At 33.0% G+C, this 25883-nt stretch overlaps 1 protein-coding gene across 10 annotated transcripts in view; it reads left to right on the forward strand.

The window, feature by feature from the left end:
- Positions 1-25883, forward strand: part of PHF14 (PHD finger protein 14) — a 200478-nt gene that overhangs the window by 146321 nt on the left and 28274 nt on the right. Inside the window, exon 19 of one of the 10 annotated variants that reach the window (XM_033194700.1) lies at positions 1565-1636. The exons of the other annotated variants lie outside the window; for them this stretch is intronic. Within the exon in view, the coding sequence (XP_033050591.1) occupies positions 1565-1615 (51 nt within the window). The 3' untranslated portion in view covers positions 1616-1636. Of the gene's footprint in view, positions 1-1564; positions 1637-25883 lie in introns of those variants that run through there. 10 annotated transcript variants of the gene reach the window in all.

Below are 25883 nucleotides of genomic sequence, written 5' to 3' on the forward strand. Positions count from 1 at the left end.
GTGACTTTTGAAATTTACAGAGCACTTATTTTGTAGAATGTATTTCACTGTGTATTTTTCAAATATTTTCTTGTGGTTTATATCATTATGCATCTTTGATAAGAATACCACAGATGTGATGTTGTGTGCATTCTACACAAAATTTTGATTTGAATTATAGATAATGATGTTGTATCTTAGGAGTTGTCTGCCAGTTTTCTAATTAATTAGTGATTTCTGGGGAGGAACCTTGAGACTATGTAAAAATATCTTATTCCTCATCAAACCTTCATTTTCTGTTTTATTCAGTGGGGTTATATCGAATGTTATTATTTATTTTTATTTTCAAATTACTACAAATTCGGCTAATGAAAGCCACTTCAAGCTGCCTTCTATATCCTTTTGACATGATTCTACCAATCTTCAAGTACTTTCTTGCGGAAGGTCTTCCAGGCTCAGCTTGTACTGTCTCTATCTCCATTCCTGGAATCAGCTGTTTCTCCACGGAGCCCAGGTTCCTTTTAGTGGAAAATGGTATTTCGAAACCAAGATCTGGTGTGGTCATTGTTACGGGGATATTGCTCTTCCTGGTTCTTCTCAGTAGAAAAAGCAAAGGACTAGATGTAGGTATATGTATTCATACACAGCCACACTTATATCTGTATTTTTGTTTTCATAGACATTGAAAACTAATTTTCTTCCTTTTCATCTTTGTAAATAACTCCTTTGTAAATAACTCTCCGACAGAAAACTGGCTCCCATTTTCCTTAATATATACTCTTATATCATTACTCTCCTGATATGAAACCAATCTCGTGTCACCCTCTACTCCTACCCGCATGGATACCTACTTTGTTTATCATCTGATAACTTTTAAACTGAATTGTTCAGGAAGAGGAGAGAGAATGGATGAGGACTGACGTTTGTATTTTTTACAACTTCCACAGGTGATTTTATGAGCAGTTAGGAATAAGAACTACTGTTATACCTAGTTTTTAAAAACTTCAATTTTTACAAAGTTTTGAAGCTAAAATTTAACTCTTTGGAATTTTAAAACAAATATACAATGTGTATAACCCAGTCAAATGTCAACAAATTGACGTTTTAATGTTATATTGTATATTGCCATGTAAGATATAAAGTAGACTTAGTACTGTAATTTAAAAAATAGGACATAGTACGTGCTTCAGTCTTTTCCAGGATATTCTTGATAAAGATCTCAACAGCTTGTATCTGCTGAAACACTTAAAATGAAGATAACTTGTCTTAACATGGTTAAATGAACAGGTATAAATATTTCTTTTAAAAGTGCTTCCTCCAGGTCACATGTATTCACAGATGCCACTCAGGATTTAAATATCCGTCATGTACTTTATCGTGACTATGTCAGTTATTACTGTAGCTTTTCATCTTTGTTTAAGCTATGTTTTGTGAGAAGCCATGGAGTATACATGACAGATCATTATCTGAGTGCTACAAGATGAGCTGTCTTAGCTTGGAGACTTGTATTTGGTTCACTCTTATTTGATCTTTCTAATAGGCTACATTTTTTGAGTACTAATAATTTGTGAATTCATATGCATAGAAATTTCATCCAAGTCCTTATGGAAGATTTTCTAGAACTACGAATGCGTGACAGACTAGCTAAGGCAAGTGATACTTCTCAATAATCATTTGTATTAAAAATCTTTAAGTAGAGGACATATGACATTTTTAATTTTGGTTTATTTTTTATCTTTTCTGCATTGAAATAAATTCTATAACTATGTCAAAACAACATCTATAAATATATATTTTCAAGTAAAACAGTCATTGAGAATTGTGTCTCTTTAAGAACGGAACAATCTCTTCAGGAGTATCTTGCCACAATACATTAAACAAGCACATTTAATTGAACTTGGTAATAATGGAAATTGAATGTCTGAATTTTATGCATTGAGAAATTTATGAAAAATATAAAATTAAAATGAATTATCCTTTAAAGTTCTTTAAAATTTGAAGCATATAACTGACCCATAAAAAAGGGACTTTTTAATATTTTAACTATTCATTTGACCTCTGGGATTTTATCTGACATTAGATTGAATTTTAAGTTTCTGGATTTTACATAGCTGACAGAGAAGTCATTTTTAGGTAAGATGTATACCACTTAGCTGTCTAAATTCAGTACTCTTTAGCGTTTGTGTGACAAGCTTACAAAAGCTTACAAAAATGTGCTTCATGGAGCTTTACTGAGTTTTGGTTTGCCTTTTTACTAATACAGATATGTAAAAAGTCTGGAAAAAAGGTTGTCTGTATTATGTCCTATATTAGAATTAAATAAAACAAATCTGTGGTGTTTTGTAGACTTACTAAAAGTCAGAGAATTAAAACTGTGGTATGTGGTTTTCCTCAAAGATGGTTTTAGTTTTGTATTAAACTTTAGATTTCCTCTTTCCTTGTGGGTGGGATAAAGCCCACAGATTTCCAGTTGATCCTGTACTGTAGAACAAGGTCCTCAACTAAGTTCAGACAGTTGCTAATTGCTTCTAGCATGTTCCTTGGCAAGCGAAATTGTTTGTATAAATGTCTTTTAATCCCTTAGTTTCTAATTGAGTGCTGTAGTTTGGGACTATTAATAATGATTTGCTTAAAATCCCACTAATTATAGTTGGTACTTTGCTTTAAAAAAAAAAAGTACAGTGTTGTATTGTTCATACTGAACATTTATGTCCCAAATTGAGCTTATTAGTCATCATTACTGCCTGGTCAAGTAAGTGGTTTTATTAATACTTGATTGTCCTAGATGTGTTTTCTGAAACCTATTTCTAGACGATGTTTTTATCAAGTAATCATTTTCAGTAAAACATAGATTGTTTACTAGTCATTCTTAATAGTATTAATAGAATTGGAATCAGTATTGATCTGTTTAGTTCTATAACCTAAGGTCGTTTTCATGGGAATCATATAATATATATTAAATGTATATTCCTGAAGAATCATTTTGAAAATATGATTTATTAAGATAAGTTTGTCAGTGTTTATGATACACATATTTTGATATATTTAAATATCAAATTCACAGAGAAAGGAAAATGATTAGAACTTCTAAAAATAGACCATCTTTCTCTATATTAATAATTTACAAAATTGAAAAACTAAGCCACTTTCTAAATTATGCTTACTACAAACTTGAAAAACTAAGCCATTTTCTAAGTGGCATGTGGCCTGGTACATTTACATAGCATGCTGTGGAATACCGTATGTGATAAGAAACTAAATCGTAACTGAGATAATTAATCAAAGTACAGTAGGTGCCATACATATAAATGTCTTTTAAAAGTCACAAACCTCATACTGTCCTTTAGTTTAAAATTTTTTGTGTGTGTTTTTATTTTTTGTTATTTCGTTATTCCAGCTACTAAAATGCTGAGAGTTAAGATAAAGGACATTTTATTACGGCTTTACAAAAGTTAATAAAAGTATTTTTACCTTGTTAACCCAGCATTTGAAATATTAAAATTGGGTTATATAATCAACCAATATATCATAGATCATACTGTTATAAAATTCAGAAGTGGTGTGGAATGTATTAATTATGTAAATTTTTATTCCAGTTTTTATTTGTAGTGTGAGTGTGAAAGACATATTCATTGTGAAAAGATAGTCCTAGTGGAATTAAACTAGTCTATTCTCACAATTGTGAAAGAATCACCTAAATAATACAAAAGGCTTAAATCCTGGCTTCAAGAAAACAAAGTGAGATTACATGCATTGTAGATGTAGATATAGTGAGAGGAATTTGGTTCCTCTAATTTATTAAACATTTTAATTAGTTCATTAGTTCATAACTTTGTAAAATTATATTGTGGTTTAAGAAGTGCTCTTTTGCTTATGACTAAGAGACTTCTTCAAGACAACCTTCAAATCTAAGCCAAGAAAAGTCAAAGAATGAACTCTGATAGTTAATGGAATTGAGTTATTTGAAAGCAAATGTAGTTAAGCATTCTACTTTTGATTTTCTGATGGAATATTTCCTAGGTGTGATAAGAAGTTGTAGATAGAGGTTAGAAACATAAAGTACATCATGCCATGTTACTCGCCTTTTAATATATTCATTTTTTGATGTTTCTGAAATTAAATTGTGTATCTATAAGCAGTTTTTATCTTTAAGTGATAATAGTTATTTTTCCCAAAAAATTGCCATTAAATTGGTGGAGTTCTTATAATCAGATGCATTGTATAGTAGGAAGATAGAGTAATTTAAATTATATAGAAAGTTAAGTATGCAATGTGGTGTAGATGAAAGGATTTTTGTGAGCTTTGAAAAGAAACAAACTGGGTTGAAGTCTTAACTGTTTATAGTACTTGTGAACTTCAGCAAGTTGTTTCACTTGGGCTTTAGGTTGATCATTTGTGGAAGGTTGAATGGCAATACTGGGAAGTGTAGAGGTGCTCAGTAAGTGACTAAGTAAGCATTTTAGGCACAGAGAGAAAAGTTCAAAATTAGTGATGATAATCTGATTTTCAAATGTGAAGAAATGTTTTTTAAAAGTAACCTGAAGAGTAATTTTCTGTTTCATTTTCTGCCTTCACACACATCAAATAAAAATTTTTCCTGTCTCAGAGTTTCACAGAGGAAGGTCATGTCTAACTTTTTTATGCAGAAAAAAGTCCATTTGTTATAATTTCTTAGTAGAGTTAAGAGGCAGTGAAAGCTATCTTTATAATTAATGTATTTTTAAACCATGGCATTTATGACTCTCTAAATTTTTTAAAGTATATGCTATCCTATCAGATTTTCTAAATATACTATAGTTAGTACTTTTAATATTGATGGTAATTCATATTTCACTTTAAATATAGAATTGCGGTCCTCTGTGAATCATGCAGAAAATCATACAGTAATGTATTTATTTTATAAGTAGAGAGAATGATATTTAGAAGCAAAAGGTTTGTTTTGTTTAGGCCATATTTAAGCCACTGACTCTGCCTGGTATGAATAATAGGAAAAGACCTAACTCATACAGAAAATTGCTTTTAACTGAAGACATGTTTTAGTAACAAGTGAAGAAATGTCCAAGAAATTTTTCTTAGACTATAAAGGCATATTTTTTTCTTTGTCAAGGTCATTAAAACTGTAAACTTGAAACTGAAATGAAAATACAAAGTAAATAAAATAAAATGTAAACGTAACAAACCGCCGAAGACAGTTGTAAGATAGTTTATAAGTCCACTTTGTCAAGGTGTATGCAGTTTCTGATAACAAAAGTTTCATCAACCCTAACGAATGACTTTTTAACAGGTAAATATCAGCAACACACCCTTTTTCTTATATACATGTGGATACTTTTAAGAATGGATATGTTGGAAAATCTGAGCTAGCACTTTCACATGCCTTGTGGAGCCTGGAAGTTAAGGTTTTTAACTTTTAGAGCGTATTGTGTAAACACATTTAGAATTTCAGAGCATGATTGTGTGCACTCAATATGCCTTACAGCATTTATGCAAAAGAAAACCTTACACTTAAGTAAGGAAATATGTACTAATTCTCTGATGCTACTAATTCTTTTCTTTTAGAAATGTAGACTCTCAGTACAGTAGCCCCCCTCCCCCTATTTAATTGCAGGGGATATGTTCCAAGACCCCTAGAAGATGGCTTAAACCACTTGTTTTTTCCTGGACATGTCTTTTCAGAGAAAAGAAACATCTTATGGCTTCTCTTTGGCATATCAAAATTGTTAGCATCACTACTCTTGCACTTCGAGGTTAAGTAAAATAAGGGTTATTAAGTAAAATAAGGGTTACTTGAACAGAAACCCTGCAATACTGTGACGGTTGATCTAGTCACTGAGACATCTAAGTGACTAACCAGCAGGTAGCACATACAGTGTGGACATACTCTGGGCAAAGGGATGATTCATGTCCCAAGTGGGAACGAGTGGGACAACATGAGATTTCATCATGTTGTTCAGAATGGTATGCAATTTAAAACTTACAAACTATTTATTTCTGGAATTTTTTTTTCCTATAACTTCCGGGATATATGTGCAGAACGTGCAGGTTTGTTCGATAGGTATACATGTGCCATGGTGGTTTGCTGCATCTGTCAACCTGTCAGGGGTTTTAAACCCTGCATGCATTAGGTATTTGTCCTAATGCTCTCCCTCCCTTCCCCAACCCCCCGACAGGCCTCAGTGTGTGGTGCTTCTCTCCCTGTGCCCACATGTTCTCATTGTTCCACTCTCACTTATGAGTGAGAACATGGGGTGTTTGGTTTTCTGTTTCTGTGTTCATTTGCTGAGAATGATGGCTTCCAGCTTCATCCATGTCCCTGCAAAGGACATGAACTCATTCTTTTTTATGGCTGCATAGTATTCCATGGTATTTCTGGAATTTTTTAATTTAATATTTAATATTTCCAGATCACAGTTTACCATGGGTAACTGAAACCTGGCAAAGCAAAACCACAGTTAAGGGGAGATTACTGATTGTACTTTATATATGTGTGTGTGTGTGTGTGTGTGTGTGTGTGTGTGTGGCAAAGGGTAGTGATTCATACATATAAATTCTTCAGAACCCTGTCTTTATGCTTTACAATTCCTTCCCTTTCTATCCCCTGCTGTCCTGATTCCCAGTAGAGGGAACCATTAATGATATACTTCCTTAATCATAGTATATGTTTCTTTATTTGTTTCCCTTCATGTTACTTTAACAATTTATCTTTTTCTGGGAATATCAGATATGCTGTTGTTAACACACTTTTTGTTGGCAAAATGGCATTAACAAATAAGGCAAATTATAAGAGTATGGCCCACAATTGTCCTTCCACTGCCGTATAGTTCCAGCTTAGTCCAGTTCTGCTGTATATTAAATTAGTAGTAGCTTCAGTAGTGCTTTCTCGGTCACCAGTAAAACATATTCCCTTTCTCTTTTCCAAGTTCTGAAATTGCCCAGCTGCATGTCCAGGAACTTCTCTGAGCTATAAGTTCAGTTTGTCAAAATCAAGAATCTTCCTCTATTATTCTGTGTCATGTTTCATCCGCCTTGTTGGTAATTTCCTCCTTTTAAAAATACTTCTTTCTTGCCTTCAGTGAACTTCTTCCCTCCTGCTTTCCCCTTTTCTTAGTGGACCATTTCTTTGGTTTTTTTCATAGGCTTCTCTAGGTTGGTTTCACAGTCCTTTTTTCTCACTGCAGTTGATAGCATCTATACCCAGAGCTCAATACCACACCCATTTTGCAACAGGAAATCTTGGGATTTGGGATGTAAGTGATCCATCTACTTTCTGTGAGTTAATGTCCCTCAAGAGAGACTTTTTGCCTTTTAAAATATCCCTTTGTCTAATAATTAAGACAGTATAGCAATAAATTTACATATAAGGTTTAATTGGCTGTTTCCTCTAATAGTCTCCTTTTACTAAGTAGTTTAAATGACATTTACTTAAGTAGGCTAATGTATATTAATTTGATCTTCAAATTAAATGTTATTCTGAAGATATGATTAAATATGCTATAATTAAAGTGTTGGACTCTTGAGTTTTGATTAACTTTAAAGCTGGAAAGTTGGCTAGGCGCAGTGGCTTACGCCTGTAATCCCAATGCTTTGGGAGGCCAAAACAGGCAGATCACGAGGTCAGGAGTTTGAGACCAGCCTAGTCAATATGGTGAAACCCCATCTCTACTAAAAATACAAAAACTAGCTGGGTGTGGTGGCGTGTACCTTTAGTCCCACCTACTCAGGAGACTGAGACAGGAGAATCACTTGAACCCAGGAGGCAGAGGTTGCAGTGAGCGGAGATCACACCACTATACTGCAGCCTGGGTGAATCACTTGAACCCAGGAGGCGGAAGTTTCAGTGAGCCGAGATCGCGCCACTACACTCTACCCTGGGTGACAGAGTGAGACTCCATCTAAAAAAAAAAAAAAAAAAAAAAAAATCTAGAAAGTGATAATTCAAAATAGGAATTTTGTTAATATAATAAAATTTATATCCTTTATATTAAAAAATACATGCCTCTCACTGTTTTTCCCCTTTTTCCTTTTTTCTAACTCCACTTTTCTGAAGAAAGTTGGTATAAGGAAAAAAAATACACTTTGGGGTTTAATAATATTGTAAAGGTAATAACTGGTCATTGCTGAATGTTGGAAAAAAATTTTAAACATAAAGAAGAAAAGTGTTTTAAATTATCTGTAATTTAGCACCTAAAGATACTACATTTCTGCTCATGTTTTGGTAGTATGTCCTACTACAACCTACTCTAAAAAAAATTACAGTTATATCATACTTTCTGTTATATAACTGTCTTTTAAAAAATATAATTGTATGGCAGTTTACCATGTTGTTAAATACTCTTAAATAATTTTAAGTGCTGTACAATTTTTTATACAAATATACTTTCAATGTAATGACTTGATCAAACAATATAAACATTTTTAAATAAAGTATCATACTAATAATAATAATGGAAGTTAACATTTTATTGAGCATCACTATGCGCCTGGCATTATCTAAGCACTTAAAATGTATAATTCTATTTAATCCTCACCACAACCTTTAAGGTGGTTATTGTTTTCTTTAGCTCCTTTCTGCAGATGAAAGAAAGAAATGAGACTGAGAGAAGTTAAGGATTACACAGCTAATAAGTGATATAACAGTGATTCAAGCCCAGATCTCCCTGACTCTAGAGCCTGAGTTTTAGAAACTAGATTTTATATATTAAAATAGGTATTTTCTATTTCTTATTGTAAGAGATTCTCAAATTATTTAGATTTTCATCATGTAAAACTCACATAATTTTTCTACTATAAATAAACGACTTCTAATCGGAAAGGGAAAAATATTATTAAGGGGATCTGCTTTTGTCTTTCTAGTGGATAGGGGAATAAAACACAAAGAGATTTTAAAACAAATAAGTTGATTAAAGATGGTACTATGGTATGGTGTGGGAAGATGAATGTGGAAGATGACATAACTCCTCAGGGTCCTTTCTTTATGAAATTCAGTTAAATAAGATCTGTGTTAGGGGAGGTACAATTTGACAATATGGATGATTTATGTGGACCCAGCAGAAACTAATCTATTGAACTTGGAGGGAGGTAAGGGAAAGGGATCTAAAGATGAATTTTTTTTATTAGACACTAAGCACTGTATTTTAGCTGAGTCAAATCTTACTTTTTAATGTTTGTCATGAGTTGTGAAGTTTGAAAACCTGTACTGTGAAAAGTAACTACAGCCAGCCACCCTCAATCCCTCTGCAAAGATAGTTTAAGAGTATTCTCATTTATGTAGTGTCAGCTGTTATACTTTGTGTACACACTGGCAGTTTTTGTATGTTTTTATCCTAGTATCAGTATTCTTTTGCGGTACAAGTTACTCTTTTTCAAAAAGAATACTTCCTTGTAAGTGTATTAAGTGTAAATACAATTCAGTTTACACTCATTTGTGTTCATTCTTTTGCTGACAATTCTTTTGTTAATTCTTTTGATTATTAAACAGGAGTACAAAATTATTACCTCACCTATAACAGGTTTAGAAATGGTTCCCGCCTCATTGACAGATAAAGGTCTGATGTAACTGTTTTTATTCTACTATATTTCCACCTGTGACCTAGCTCTGCCATCTCTTTTTGTGATTTCAGACTTTTACAAGTTGTTGTAGGTTTAATATATTGTTCCCTTTTTTTCCTCTGGACTATATTCATATGTTAAATCTAATCTCTGGTCACCTAAGATACAACCTATTTTAATATTTTCTCTGAAGGTTTCTTAAAGGTTTATGTTGTAGTGTTATACCTTCAATGAAGTTAAGTTGGTTTTTTGTTAAATTTGCCTTCAATAATGGCTGCAAATGATTATGTGCTTCACTGGTTTGAAAACTCTTTTAAAGTATGCTTATAGAGGTTAACATTTTTAAGAATCACTTTGAAAAGTTCAAGCTGTATCAAAGCACTTTTGTCAGCAATATGTTCACTTTTGTGTTCTCGATGGCTGGACCATTCTCTCAATTTTTAAAGACCAATAGTATTGTTTATATTCTGTTTCTAAAATCAGATTTCAAAATTTAGATGATTAGTTATTTGTAAATCATTTTTCCAAAGCACAGATGTATTGGTAACTTAATGCAAGTAATGAGTATAAGGTATTTCAGCATTATTTCTTTATTTTGGTGCAGCAATTTCAACAACCAACAGCAAATTATTACTTAATGACTCAATTTAAAATTTATCCTAGTATCCAATCATTTGCTTAATTATTAATTTTTACCTCTTAAAACAATTTTCAGAGTGTGAATGAAGTACATATTTTTAGGATACATTATTTAGTCTTTTGTAAGCAGGCTAAGTGCTGTAAAGGATACATATTTTTTTACCTTTCCTTGTGACAGTGTTGAAGCGTTAACCTGTTTACAGCATAAAGACTGTATTAAGTACAATCTTAATCTTTATTTTTTCGTATTCTCAAGTCTACTACATATGAATCTAATTTTTGCAGTGAACTAAACTTTCTTTCTTCGTTATTTAACTGTTTCAAAATCCCTAACTTTTCTCTTCCTGTCTACTCCTTCCATTCTCCTTCACATTTCCAAGCAGTATTTGTAAACATGACACTATATTTGTCAAGTATGTTTATGTTCCTTTATCAATAAAAAACTTCCTTAAGATAGCAATGTCCCTAATAGAGTCAAATACAGTTAGTTGGTTTTTTTTAACCTCCTAATAGCAATATGAAAAAAAAAAAAAAAAAAAAAAGCTATAGTCTGATTTTGACATCATTAAACAAAAACTCTTAAAATTAAACAGTATAAAAAGAGACAAAAAAGTGGTTTTATTTTTCCTTCATATTAAATGCCTTAAGGATTCTCAAGTGAACTATTTTAAAAGACTAATCTTCCATTTTTATTCTGATTTAAGTAAATTTTGCTCTTGATTCCAAGACAAGGTACAAACGGAAATCAACTTGATTCCTTCCATCCCAGTGCCTTTAAACATGCTCTGTTAGAACTTCGTTTTTCCCTCAGTGACTCTCAGACAAATCTTAAAGCTTTTCCAGTTACCTTTAGGTATTAATAGTCTTTTTTTTTAAATATTAAACTCCAGTCCAGTTTAAAGTCGAAGCTTCAATTCTCAACCAGCTCAGACCTCCTTTAAACTGGGAACCTGTAGTTTGGAAGTGGGGCATTCTAGATTTTTATTCTTGCCCCTCCTTTTTTTTTTTTTTTGGACTCATTGCCAGAGCTTTTCTATGTACAGGTGCCTTGATATGAGAGATGCCTTCTGTACATTACTTGTGACTTCCTTTTCAGAACTTAGGTTCCTTTTATCTGTTCTTTGATTGCCATCATCCCCATCCCAGCAACGCTGTCCTCTTTGGCTAGATTCCTTTCTAGAGTCTTGCTCTTTAACGGGCCCACGTTTTGTCCCAGGGGAAACTCACAATCCCTTGCCTTAACAAGCTCAGAAAGAACAGTCATTCCCACTGCAGCCATGCATCTCTGCTCTGCTACTACAGACAGACAAGCATGTATCATCACGTAGTCCTTGTCCTCCAAACTCCCAGGGTACAAACTCTCTTGAGTAATTTTTAGAAAATTCTTCTTCTGAGAGGGACTTCCTTTAAAGTACCTCTTCTAAAGAAGTCCTTACTCTCCAGTTTCACTTTTCCTCATTCTTCAGACTTCTCCTTTAATGAGTTACCATTCCCAATTTTGTGTGAGACTTTGAAGAAAATATTTTCTGAAGTATTTTATCAGTGCATATCTTTAAAAATGTATATCTTAGATCATTTATGAGAGATTGAGAGAGAAAATTTCACTCACCCATGAGTCCTAAATCAAATATTCTATCACCATGACTCAAATCATGATTTTTTTTCATAATTGTCACTTCTTTCAGTTCTTCAGACACTCTATATCAGTTCCTGAACTCCTCTCAAGCCCTCTAAGCCACCACTTACTCTCCTCCTTTTAAAAGTTGTAACTTGGCATTTTAATGTGCACTTTTTAAAATCATTAGAGTCCTCCATTGTAACTTCCCAACTTCTCTAGATCCACTGTGTTGGTTTATCTCAACTGTTTCTTTTTTGGCCAGAAATAACATGAAATTTATAGACTTGAGTTCACTACAAATTCGTGCCTTCTAGTTTAAACCAGATCTCATTGCTATCTTTTGTGAGCTCCTTATCAGATTTCTTATAGCAATTATTTCAAATCTTTAACACATATATCAAGTCTTCAGTTTTATTCCCAGCACACTTACTTTTTAAAGATGATCTTGTCTCTTACTTTCACTGAGAAAAGGGGGGTGATAATTTTATCTTCTCTCAGCCTCAGAAAAAGTCTTTACTTCATTCTGTTTCCTGTCTCAGAAAATAAAACTGCCACTACTTCCTCTGTTCTTTATTCCAAACATCTCTTTTCTCTTCAGTACCTGTTTCTGTTCTCATTAAGCCGTTCTACACACTTTTTACCAGCCACTCTTTTGGAAAGATCACTTTTCAGATTTCCAGGTCAGAAAATCCAAGAAAAAAGGAAGGAGCTTTCCATTGTCTATACTATAGGATAGACATCAGGGTTTTGTCCCTGACATTCAAGGCCATATATAATCTAGTCTCAGGCTAGTTTTTTAGATATAAATCAGTCTCTCTCTCTCTCTGTCTCCCCACCTCCACTGCCTCCCTCCCGTTCTCCTTCTGTCTCTCCCATTCTCCCTCCTCTCTCCCCCATCTTTCTCTCTCCCTCCTTCTTTCTCATTACTCTTTTGCAAAAAGCCTCATATATCATCAGGGGTTTTTTTTCTTCTTAATTAAATGTCCAGTTTAAATTCTAGTTTTCTAGTTTCCCTACATTCCTTAGACCTAGATTCAATTTCTTTTGCACTTTTTTTGCTAGACTGTTCATTTGACATTTGGTAGACATTTTTTGTCCTGCTATTGATCTTTCTATATCTGGGTTATTTTTACCAGCTAGGTTACAAACTCTCTTATAACAGAGGCTATTTCTGTCATACTTTCTTAAAGCAAGGAACCTGGATGTTGCACATTTTTTTCTAAGATAGATTTAAGATTGTTCCAGGTAGTTCTCCACTGCTAGCCTGTTTTCCATTAGTTGTTATTGAAATTATTTTTTAAACTTTTATTTTGCCAAATGGCAGTAGAGGTGGTGCAGGTTTTAGAGGCCCAAGGCTATTTATTGAAGTAGCAAATGATGTTTGGAACATAAATTTCTGGCAGCCATGACCCAGATATGCAAAAAAGACCAAGAGTAAGAGTTAAGAAGATACCTGTTCAGCAAGTTTAAAATCATATTCTTTGTTAGATTATTTTCTTATCTAGTTCACTCAGCATTTCTGTTAACATTTAATAGTACCTGTTGATTATAGCAGATTTCTTTGGAATAGACATAGTTTTAAATTAAAAGGAAAATAAGTTGTCTCCTTCAGAATAAAGAACACTGGCATTGTCTAAGAGTATAAAACTAATCCAAATGAAAATGCCTATTTTGTGTGGGGTTTTTTTTTTTTTTTTTGCCTTTACATAAAATTTAAGAGACAGTAAACCTTTTATTTACCAAGATATTTTCTTTCTCTTGATGGACCTACCAATATATTAGCAATAGGAGTCTCATTTTTATTGGATAAAAATCTGTGTAGTATTCAGAAGGTGTGCCACATACTTCACTAGGTGCTTCAGATGTAGTAAGATGAGACATAAATCTTGCCCTTAAAAAACTTAGGTTCTACTAGGATAGATAAAGGGTGTATGCATTTAATTATGATACCAAATTTAAAGTGTTAAATGCCATTAGGAAGTATAGGTAAGGTACTGTGGGGATTTTGAGAGAAGGAAGATTGCTTTCAGCACCAAGCAAAAGGAGATTGGCAAAAAATACGACATTTCAATAGAATTATAAAGGCTAGTAGGATTTGATAGAAGTATTAATTAGGATTTGCTAGGTTATGCAGCAAAAAAAAAGAATCCCAAATTTTTAGGTGATTAACACAAGTTGATTTCTCATTCATGTAACATATCAGTACAGGTTGACAGAGCAGCTCTGCTCAGTATAGTCACTTGGGGACCCAAGCTGATGGAGGTTTTATTTCAACATATGTGGCCCATGGTATAGTAGCAGGAAATACCACAAATGTCACACTGGCTTTTAAAATCATACCTGGAATTTGATATATACCACTCCAGGCCACATTCCTCAGATGACATAGTCAAACCTAACTTTAAGAAGCCAGTAGGTATAATGCTACCACCATATGCTACCATACTTCCAAGACCTTTCTGGTATTCATTCCAGGATTCAAGGAAATCGTTGGAGAGAAAGAGAATGTGTGTACAGTTTATATGGGGGAAACTGCATAATAGTGTGAAATGTAGTAATTATAGTAGTATTAGCTGCTAATATGTTCTCTTGATTTTTTTTTTCTCTTTGCTTTTTTTGAAATAGCCTTTTGGTGGTGTTTTTGATTTTTTTTATTTCTTTTTAAGCAGTTTTAGGTTTTTAGAAAAATGGAGTTAGAACTACAGATTTCCCATATGTCCCCTCATCCCTGCCTCCTTCCCTAGTTTCCTCTGTTACCATCTTGCATTTATGTGGTACATTTGTTAAAAATTGATGATCCAGTATTGATACATTATTATTAACTAAAGTTTGTAGTTTACATTAGAACTTATTTTTTGTGTGGTACATTCTGTGGGTTTTGACAGTTGTGATAATGACATGTGTCCACCATTACAGTGTCATACAGAATAGTTCACTGCCCTAATGATCTCCTGTGCTCTGCCTATTCACCACTCCCTCTCTACTGTCAAACCACTGGCAACCACAAATCTTTCTGCTGTCTCCATAGTTTTGCCTTTTCTAGAATGTCATATAGTTAGAGTCATATAGTATGTAGCCTGTTCAGTTTGGCTTCTTTCCCTAAGCAATATGCATTTAGGGGTTTGTCATGTCTTTTCATGGCTTGAGAGCTTTTTTTTTTTTTATCACTGAGTAATGTTCTGTTGTGTGGATATGCTCCTATTAAAGGTGAGAGAGAGTATGTGTAAAATTTGTTTGTTTGTACACAACAGTCTTATTTGTTTCCAAGTGTTGGCAGTTATGAATAAAGCTACTATAAACATTCAGGTACAAGTTTTTAAGTGGGCACCAGTCAACTTAGTCAGGAAATACCAAGGAGTTCAATTATGGGATCATTTGGTAAGAGTGTGTTTGGCTGCCAAACTGTCCTCCAAAATGGCAGTACCATTTTGCATTTCATCCACAACAAATGAGAGTTGTTTTTCCATATCTTTGCCAGCATTGGTGCTGTCAGTGTTTTAGATTTTAGCCATTCTAACATGTGGGAAGTGGTATCATTGTTTTCATTTGCAATTTTGTAAGGACATGTAGTGTTGAGCATCTTTTCATATGCTTATTTGCCATATGTGTATCTTTTATGAGGTATCTATTCAGATCTTTTGCCTGTTTTTTAAATTGGGTTGTAAAATTAATGTTTAATTTTAAAGAGTTATTTGTATATTTTGAATGCCAGTCCTTTATCAGATACATGTTTTGCAAATATTTTCTCCAATTTACAAAACATTATCACTGTTTCTTGCAGAGTAGAAGTTTTTAATGTTAATGAAGTCTAGCTTAATTTTTTTATCTTATGGATTTTATTTTTGGTATTGTATCATCAAATCTGTGGTCACCTAGATTTTCTACGATGTTATCTTCTGGGAGTTTTATAGTTTTGCATTTTACATTTGTGTCTGTGATTCATTGTGAGTTAATTTTTGTGAAAGGTGTCAGGCCTGTGCCTAGATTCTCTCTCTCTCTCTCTCATTCTCTTTCTTTTTGACATTTGGAGGTCCATATGGTCCAGCACTATTTTCTAATATTCAAAAGCCAATTGCTTTCTTATGTTACAGCAGGGGACTACTGGAATTTTTTCTTATTGGGCTTTTTAGGTTCTTTTTAAAAATTTTTTATTGTGTATATTTAAGGTATACAACATGGTGTTCTGGAATACATATATATGGTAAAAGGTTACTATAGTTCAAGTTAGCATGTCCATCATGTCACATAATTACCATTTTTTTGGGAGGGAAGGTTTTGGCAAGAGTAGCTAAAATCTACTCATTTTGCATGAATTCCAAATACAGTACAATTGTATACCTGTAGGCCCCATGTTGTATATTTTATCTCTAGACTTTTTCATCTTATATATCTGCTGCTTTATATCCTCTGACCTCTACTTCCCCATTTTCTTCCCACTGATAACCACTGTTTTGTTCTCTATCGCTGTATACTTGAGATTTTTTTTCTAGATTCCACATAAAAGTGAGATCATTTAATATTTTTCTTTTTGTGCCTGGCTTGTTTCACTTAGTCTTGTGTCCTCCAGGTCCACCCGTGTTGTGGCAGATGGCAAGATTCCTTTTTAGGGATAAGTAATATGCCATTTATATACCACAATTTCTTTATCCATTTGTCTGTTAATGGGTGGTTAGGTTGTTTTTGTATCTTGGCTATTGTGAATAACGCTGCAGTGAACGTGAGAGTGCAAGTATTTTTATGAGGTGATGATTTCATTTCCTTTGATTATATTCCTAGAAGAGAGATTCAAGGTCATATGGTCGTTCTATTTTAATTTATTTAGAAACCTTTATAGTGTTTTTTTATAATAGTATAATGGTAATACCAACTTACATTCCTACTAACAGTGTAAATGAGTTCCCCTTTTCTCCTCCACCCCCTCACCAACATTTGTTACCTTTTGACGTTTTGATAATTAGCCTTCCTAATGAATATGAGATGGTATCTCATAGTGGTTTGGATTTGTATCTCCCTGATGATTAGTGATGTTGAGCACCTTTTCATATGCCTATTGATGATGTTTATTTCTTCTTTGGAGAAATGTCTATTCAAGTGTGAAATTTAAAACATAATACCATTTGATCTGGCACCAAAAACCCCATGAAATTCTTAGGTATGAATCTAACAAAATATACACAAAACCTGTATGAGAGAAACTACAAAATTCCAATAAAAGAAATAAAGAACTAAATAAATAGAAAGCTATTCCATGTTCATGGATAAGAGAAATCAATATTGTCAAGATGTCAGTTCTTTTCAGTTTAAACTCTAGATTCAGTGCAATCAAACTCTCAGCAAGTTATTTTGTGGATTTTGACAAACCGATTCTAAAGTTTATATGGAAAGGTAGAAAACCCAGAATAGCCAACATAATATTAAAGGAGAACGAAGTGAGAGGACACTACCCAACTTTGAAACTTACTATAAAGCTACAATAATCAAGACAGTGTTGTATTTGTAAAAGAATAGACAAATAGGTCAATGAAACAGAATAGAGAACCCGGAAATAGACCCACGTAAGTGTAGTTAACTGATATTTGACAATGCAGCAAAGTCAATTCAGTAAAGAAAATATAGTCTTTTCAGTTAATATATTTTTAATGCCAAATGGTTGGGCATTAGATTGAGACCATATCATAAAGCATTGTAAATATTATGTCATGAGTTTATAGCCACTGAAAATCTATTTGGAGCCCTTTAGAGGAAGTTAGGATCAGAAGAGGACAGGAAAAGCTAATCTCCAGAGTACTTCCCCTAGCAAGGCACTCCTGTTTCAAAATAGAACATGCAATGACATCAATATGGAATTTAGGGCAATGTCCTTACTGTAAATTTTTTGTCCGTTCATAGTTCTGCTAATTATACACTTGGATTATCCTCAACCACAAACACATCTTTATATTATATTGCACATATTACATCATAAAGCAAGTCCTCTTGGATGCTTATCTACTAAACACAACAATTGCAGTATGCAGTGATAGAAAAGGAAGTTTTAGTTTATAGAAGAGTTTGTGGGAAATAATTTTGGAGTTTGAACTTTTATTAAGGTAAGGACTAACCTGGATCAGGTGACCCAAGTGAGGAATTTAAGGATATTGATCACTTAAGTAGAAAGCTACTAAGAAGTAAGAGGAGTTGACAAATTAGCCTTCCCACTTTAATCGATTAATAAAGACTATCCAGTGCCTGGGAAATATTTCTTGTCAGGAGTCAGAATTTGAAATAGGCCTTGTGGTGGGGCTGTAACCCATTTAAAATATTTTTTTTCGGCAATGTTCTAAGTTTAAAATGATGAACTTTCCAGTAGGCTTGTAGAATCCAACTTGTTTAGAAACTGAGTACTGCCTGTATTTTCAGTTCAAAAAAGACCTTAAAATCTAAAGTTTATTAGTGAACATTTTGCCATTTTTAAAAGATATATCTTTAAATCTATTAGAATTATAGAATTTAATAGCTAATATGGACCTGAAATACCATCTAGAGAGACTTGCAAACTTTTTAAACAAAAGATTCATTTTATATTGTTTGCTATATAACTTAAAGATTTCATGGAATAAAGCATGCTGATAATTTTTGCTGTGTTATTTTTAGATTTAAAAAGATAATCAGTATCCACTAAATTGATTTTACTGCCACTTGTATGGTTAAATAATTTGAAATTATTGATCTCGTCCAAGTGCTTTATTTTACAGATGAGGAAAGTGAGACCTGGAGAGGTGACCTCAGAGAAGCCACAGGGTCACACAGCTTTTTGACAGCTAGTTAATGACAGAGCTATGACCAGGTCAGTTCTGGTCAATGTTCTTTCAGCCATCATTTATTGGTTCAGTCTATCATTAAGCACTTCAGAAATTATCATAATCTTGTTATTAAATATGTTCAGTAATTAAAAACAAGTTTAGTGCTGAAAAGTAATTTGTAAAATAATTTTGCAAAAAACATGAGTAAACTCAAACTATGGAAGGATACACAATGAGTAATTAGGTAGAGCAACACATAGACCACCAAGTAAACTTTTTGTCAAAAGACTGAATGCATTCTTACGTGTCTGTAATATGAATATTTGCACATAAACATGCTGATATCTTTGTCCTCTGGCAATGAAACCTACCTTTTTCTTCACTTGACAGACCCTTCTAAGGTTTTTAACTTCCCCTCAGCAATATCCCTCATTGCATGTAATACAAAGTGTTTCCTGAGAAGTTAGTTTCTAAGATGTCCTCAGTGTCCCTGTACTTCTAGTCAAATAGTCTCCTTCAAGAATGCAGACTTGGAATCAAATTATTTAGGTAACTGTGTAAACTTGGGCAAGTGGCATAGTCTCTCTGTGCCTCCGTTTCCTCATGTTAAAATGGAGACAATAATAATACCTACTTATCAGAGCTTTTGAGGGGGGGTTCTGTCACTTCCTTAGAATCTAGTGATGATGACAGTGAACCTGACCAATACCTAATTCACTCTTCTGTTTAGTTGCACATGTCCACAGGGAAAAGAAATGGTTTTCATTAAGATAAAGGTGAAAAATGTATTTATAAATAGATTAATACTTCTGAAGCACTGGAAATACCTCATCTATTGTGTTTTTCATTTCTTTATTTAAAGACCATTTAAAATTATTTTGATACCATGCTGGCTGAACTATAATTTTCGGAAATGCTCTTTATTTTAAATTTAATCAGTGTTAATTTTTGTGAATTTTTTTACTGTAAAGAAATGCCTTTTTTTCCCATTGAAACTCCATCTTCGTTAAGGAGCAACGATTTCCTGCACTGGCAATGTTAAATGTAACTATAGCTTTCAATTCATTGCCGCGGTTATATTTCCACAGTCTGCTGTAAGAGATAAACCCATTGCAAATGAAGACAGCATTCATTTTCCTTCTACCTCAGGCCGCACAAAATTGATTGGGGTAATAGAATGACAGCACCTTGTAATATACGGAAGGCTCTTTAATTTGAAAACCAGTTCTAACCTGATTCAAAGCTTGTTTAAAGCTAATTTATAGCTTACATAATTTTCAGCTGGCTGACCAAGGTAAAGGATGAAAACTGATAAAGAATTAACATTCAGACATTCCTTGTTAAAGTCAACTGGTATTAAAAAAAGAAAGAGAAGAAAAGATAGAAAAAAATTAATTGGTAAGCTTTTGGCATACATAAGTAACATTATTGAAAATAGTTTACACTTCTGTCATCTTTCAAACCTAGCTTCTTGTCCTTTCTTCGTAAGATGAGTTCTATTTGCATTTCTTACATGCTAAAATCCTTCATTTCTCATCACATATAAGGTCAATGTAAGGCTGTAAGGTCAATATAGTCAGTGTTGTGACTTCTACAGTACCAAATCTATTGTATGCCATGGTGGCATTGATGCTGTTAAATAATTCTGGTCTGTCAGAATTTTGATTATAATTTTTTTTCAAGATGCCAACTGAAGGAATTTAGAACTTTTCATTTTTGTTTGAGCTGAAAAAATCAGTATTAGGCGTTATGCCTTTGGCTGTTTTTATCTCTTTATTTTAGCATATTTAATCATTTAACCCACAAATAATGTAATTACCAGAGTAAAGTATTCTGTACTATGAATGAATCCAGATTTTCAGAAATTTCATTTCAGCATTCACAAATAAAAAATGAATTACATTTTCCTTTTTTATGTTTAAGTTTTTTGCATAGTTATTACTTTTTATCTTAAAAAAAGTGGAGGATGAGCATGTCTTTTGCCATATTCTATTCTAACATCCTAGAAAGTATCAAAATTTTCAGAAATGCATTTATAATTCTTAATCATGTGTGTTTCACTTTGTACACTACAAATGTTTTGGTTATGTAGGGTAAAGAAAAAAGTGAATAAACAAATGTTATTATAAACATAAGGTTATATATATGAGACCAAGAAATGCTGTAGTTTCAAAAAGACTTGTCTAGATATTTAGTTAGATATTAAGACCAAACATTTGTGGTCTAATTATGATGTCTATGGTCAACATGGTCATAATTATTTTAATTACTTTTAAAAAATTATGAACTAGCACATGCTTATTATAGGCAGCTTGGAGAACAGTTAATATGTAAAGATAAAAAAATTCAAGAAATAACCACTACTAACATTTTGTTAGGACCTTAATGTTATAAGACATATGCTATGCATTTTCAGTGAGGGCAAACATTGGTTCTTATGGGGGCAAAAATGCAAAATTAAAGTGGTTGGTGACTCTCCACAGCTAAACGCTTCCCAAGAAAATTTTATTCTTCATATTTAATCTCTCAGGCTTCCTTGGGTATCACACAAGCATTACTGACATTGAGTTCATGGAAAATACAGAAAAGATATACAAAATTACTGCCACAAAACATGACAGATGGCTGTGACGGGAGGACTTTTGATCAATTGCTTCATCTTAAAGTTACTTTAGAAGAGGTGGCCAGTGCCTGCCAATTGGCCGACATGTGGATACTTCTTATGCTTGATCTTAAGTGCTTTTGTGTCTGACAACTCTGCACATTTCCCTAGTTAAGAGTTACTCTCTCACCAACCAAAAGTTTCAAAAGTCAAAGTTCACCAAAAATGATTTTTAAGACATTTATTTAATTTTTTTCATTTACTTTAGCTGGAACTACAGTTTTAGTAGTTTTGAATGATTTTTTTAAAACTTGATTTAACTTTATTATTATGTTTATGTCAATTGATAATGTGTATATGAAATTTGATGTATAGCAATTTATATAAATCATATTTAAAGTTACTTAGCAAATATAGGTCTAAAGTTAAACATTAATCACTTTTACATTTTAACTTAAAAATTGTTTTTTTGTTTTATTTTGTTTTGTTTTGTTTTGTTTTGTTTTGAGACGCAGTTTGCTCTTGTTGCCCAGGCTAGAGTGCAATGGCACAATCTCAGCTCCCCATACCCAGGTTCAAGCGATTCTCCTGCCTCAGCCTCCTGAGTAGCTGGGATTACATGTACCTGCCACCACACCCAGCTAATTTTTGTATTTTTAGTAGAGATGGGGTTTTGCCATGGTGTCCAGGCTGGTCTTGAACTCCTGACCTCAGGTGATCTGCCCACCTCAGCCTCCCAAAGTGCTGGGATTACAGGCATGAACCACTGCGTCCGGCCCTGTTGAATCATTCTTAATCTTATATTAAATGAAAAAGTTAACCGTTATACCCAGCTCTTTCCATGTAGAAAGTACAGCTATGCATATAAACATAAACAGATCAGCAGTATATCTGTGACATTAAAATTTCATGAGGAGACAGGAAAAAATTTTTTTTTTTTTTTTCTGAGATGGAGTCTTTGCTCTGTCGCCCAGGCTGGAGTGCAGTGGTACGATCTCAGCTCACTGCAAGCTCTGCCTCCCAGATTCATGCCATTCTCCTGCCTCAGCTTCCCGAGTAATTGGGACTACAGGCGCTCTCCACCATGCCCAGCTAATTTTTTGTATTTTTTAGTAGAGGCGGGGTTTCACCATGTTAGCCAGGATGATCTCCATCTCCTGACCTCGTGATCTGCCCGCCTCGGCCTCCCAAAGTCCTGGGATTACAAGCATGAGCCACCGCGCCTGGCCGGAAAAATATTTCTAAAGAGACTCCTTAGAAGGTGATAATGAAAAAAAAAAAAAAAGCAGTTGATAAACACTGGCATTACCAACTTTTACCCACTTTATCCCTTATTATTACATAGTAAACATTAAAAATTATTTTCAAGCAAAGCCGGTTTTGTGCCCTACACACAATGAGCATACTATTAAATTAAGAAGTAAACAGTAGATTCACTTGTGTTAACAGCATCAATTGTGATAATTAAACTAAACAAGGAACTATTTGGCAGAATAAAGTAAAACAATAACATTATATAAATCATATACTTAACAAGTATTTTAATTTCTAAAATTTATCTCACTTGCATATCATTTGTGCAAGTTCTTTAAAGTTTTTAGAAAAGAGATCATGAGGGACAAGTACTCAAAGTCTTAACATAAAGAGTGGGAATAATGTGTTTTTAATTGTATTTTCCTTGTTTTTACAATTTGAAGACTTCTGTTATTTTATACTCAACTTCAGTGTCATTTGCTTCACTATCATTTGCTTCATTGTGTTACTTGGAACTCAAGTAACCTATCTGAATACCAATAGATGGTTGTTACATTTTTTTCCTATGTTGGTAGCTTGGGGAAGATGATGTTTCTAAAACAAGTATTTTATTTTTTCCCTGAATGAGTTTTAAAATATCGAATACAAGCTAAGACCATGGAGATATTATAAAAATCTCAGGGAGCAAGGAGGTCTGCAAATGGTATTATTTGGTTACCATAATACCAAATTATGAATATGAATATGAAAAAATGGTTGTTTTCATATTTACAATATTTATATACATATGAAAATTTTTGTTTTACAGCAGAAAATTTTTAAAAATATGTTCTTCTAGTTTCACTGAAATTGACAGTAGAAAGCAATTTTGAGTAATTTAACACAAAATTTGCTATTAGCATAGAAGTGAATTATTTATAATTTGTTTTAAAATTTACAGATTTATTAAAAAACATTGAGAGAAAATGTTTAAATAATTTTGGTTGGTGTTTCTAAAAATTAGGCATTCATCTATCTTTCACCATCCAAAATCACTGTATTTATTTTAATGTATTCTCACCTGTTTCTTCTGCTATTTGGGGAGTGTTTAATACATTACTTAGTGTCATTTGCATTATATAAGAAGATTAATTTTACAAGCTCTGTTCTCAATTTAAATAACTTTACATATTGACCTATGTAGGAATATAATCGTTAGCCTAATGGAGTTAACTAATTGTCACACTTTGATGAATTTTATATTGTGAGAAATTAAAGACAAACAGAAATCGTCGGCCTTTGGTTTGAAATCAAATTTAAAGGATTTTACCAAGTGTTATTATATTTAAATGAAGAATGTATCTATTTCACAGTAACCCTAAAGTATTGGAGGTTTAAAAGGGAAGTCAAGTGTGTATTGTGTGTCAGTCATTTACCTTGGTTTCTGAAATAAGTGAAAAATAAATTACAAAAACTAGAAAATATAAGACAGATAACTTTTGGTACTCTCTGAGGTACAAAATAAAACTTAAGGTAAATTGTTTATAGAATTGATGAAAATTGAGTAAAATTTTCCATAGGGTATGACTTAGTGTACTATTCCTAATAATATGCTAGTATATCATTGTGATTAGCAAGTCCATATAATAATGACGTTAACTTCGAGATTCTTGTTAGAATAGTGAGAATGACCCAGTCTAACAGGCTGGTTGGTTGGAGCAGTAACTTCCAGAGAACTCACAGTAAGAAATATAAGTTACACAGTAAGAAATATGAGTTCCAGAGAACTCACAACTGGAACTCACAGTAAGAAATATAAGCTACCCTATAACGTCTTACACGTTGCTACACACCATTCTGTACACATCCCTACATACAGCTCTATATACATTTCTATACATGACTGCACATACTTTTATACATAAACCTTCTCAAACACCTCCACACCCCTGTACATACATCTCTACAAACAACTCTGCACATACCCATACACACAGCCCTACATAGCCCATTATACAACCCTACCATATATACACATGCATACACCCCCACACTGAAATAAAACTTTTTTTATCCTTACTATGTGCAATATACCCTATTTTATTCTACCTATTCAATTTCACCTTTAAAACAAATGTTGTTCACAACTTAGTAAATCTACATTTTGTTTAGACTAGTGTGCACTGGCCGTTATAGTACATTATGACTGATATGTAAGTCTATATGTTTTTTGCTAAGTATCTAGGTATGTGAATGCAGTTATAGAAGCAAATATATACAGTATAGGAGAAAGTAATATTTTACCTATACTGCTAATTTTGTGTAGGGTTTTTTCAGGCTTTTGTGATGAGATCTTTCATTGTTCAGCAATAATGAGCTATGGATTTATAAATTTCTTGTTTTTCTTATACAAAGAAATAATATAATCCATAATTGCAAGAATATACTATACAGAAATATTTAAAGAGACTACCATTTCAAGCAAATAAGTTGAAATAATAGGATTTTAAACATGGTCAAATAATAGGATTGAAATTTCTATACTATTTATGATAAAATAAAGAGGTTTATGCCAGTAGAATGGCAGTAGAATGCAAATGCTGGCATTATCTGAAATTGTTCCCAAGTACTTACTGACACTGAGAAATGTTTAATTCCTGGGAAGCGTCTTTGATATATGATCAGTTTCTTCATGTAAATGTCAAAAAACAATACTGTTTCCTGTTTGTTACATTTGTATGTTTTAGGTAACTTCCTTTTTCATGTCTGTTTTCATAAAATTGAAATTAAGTAAAATATGTTCTGAGGAACATGAAGGTAAGAGAGACCTGGATTTGAATATCTACTTCTCCACTTAGCTGTGTCACTCTGGGAAAATTCCTTAACCCTCCTGAGTTTACATTTCCTCATCAGGGAATGAATTGATTGTCCAAGGTTGTTTTAGGAAAATATCAATCCAGTTACACCTTAAATTTTACTTGTATTTCTCATTCATTTAGCGTAGTTGAGATTGTATAATTTAAATTTAGATCAACTGGCCAAATTCTTTTAGATCTTGTTTCCCTCAAGGTTATCTCTGTAATTAAGAAATCCAGAGTTCAGAAGGATTGTAAATGAATTATCTGTAGATATGTAATAAGTAGGGGCAGGCCCAGATAAGGACTTTGACTTCCTGTCTCCAAGTCTAATGGTCTTTCCCCTGTATAGTACAGAATCTGGTGCTCATTTTGTGATTAAATCTCTTGCAGTGCCTACACAATTCCCAAAAAGTATATATATCTTATAGTATGATTATGCTAGTTGGGTTTATTGTTTGTTATATGCAGAAAAAGTAAAAATATTTTTTCATTGTTTTGATATAAAATAAATTACTTTAAAATGTTCCTGGCATTGTGTTATATCATAGCCTAAGTTGCGTCAAGAGTATAATTTGGCAGATGTTTCCCACAGGGAACTTTTATCTTATGTACAGATTTCATTC

This window comes from Trachypithecus francoisi, unplaced genomic scaffold, assembly GCF_009764315.1.
Source record: "Trachypithecus francoisi isolate TF-2019V2 unplaced genomic scaffold, Tfra_2.0 Lachesis_group4, whole genome shotgun sequence".
NCBI classification, from domain to species: Eukaryota; Metazoa; Chordata; class Mammalia; order Primates; family Cercopithecidae; genus Trachypithecus; species Trachypithecus francoisi.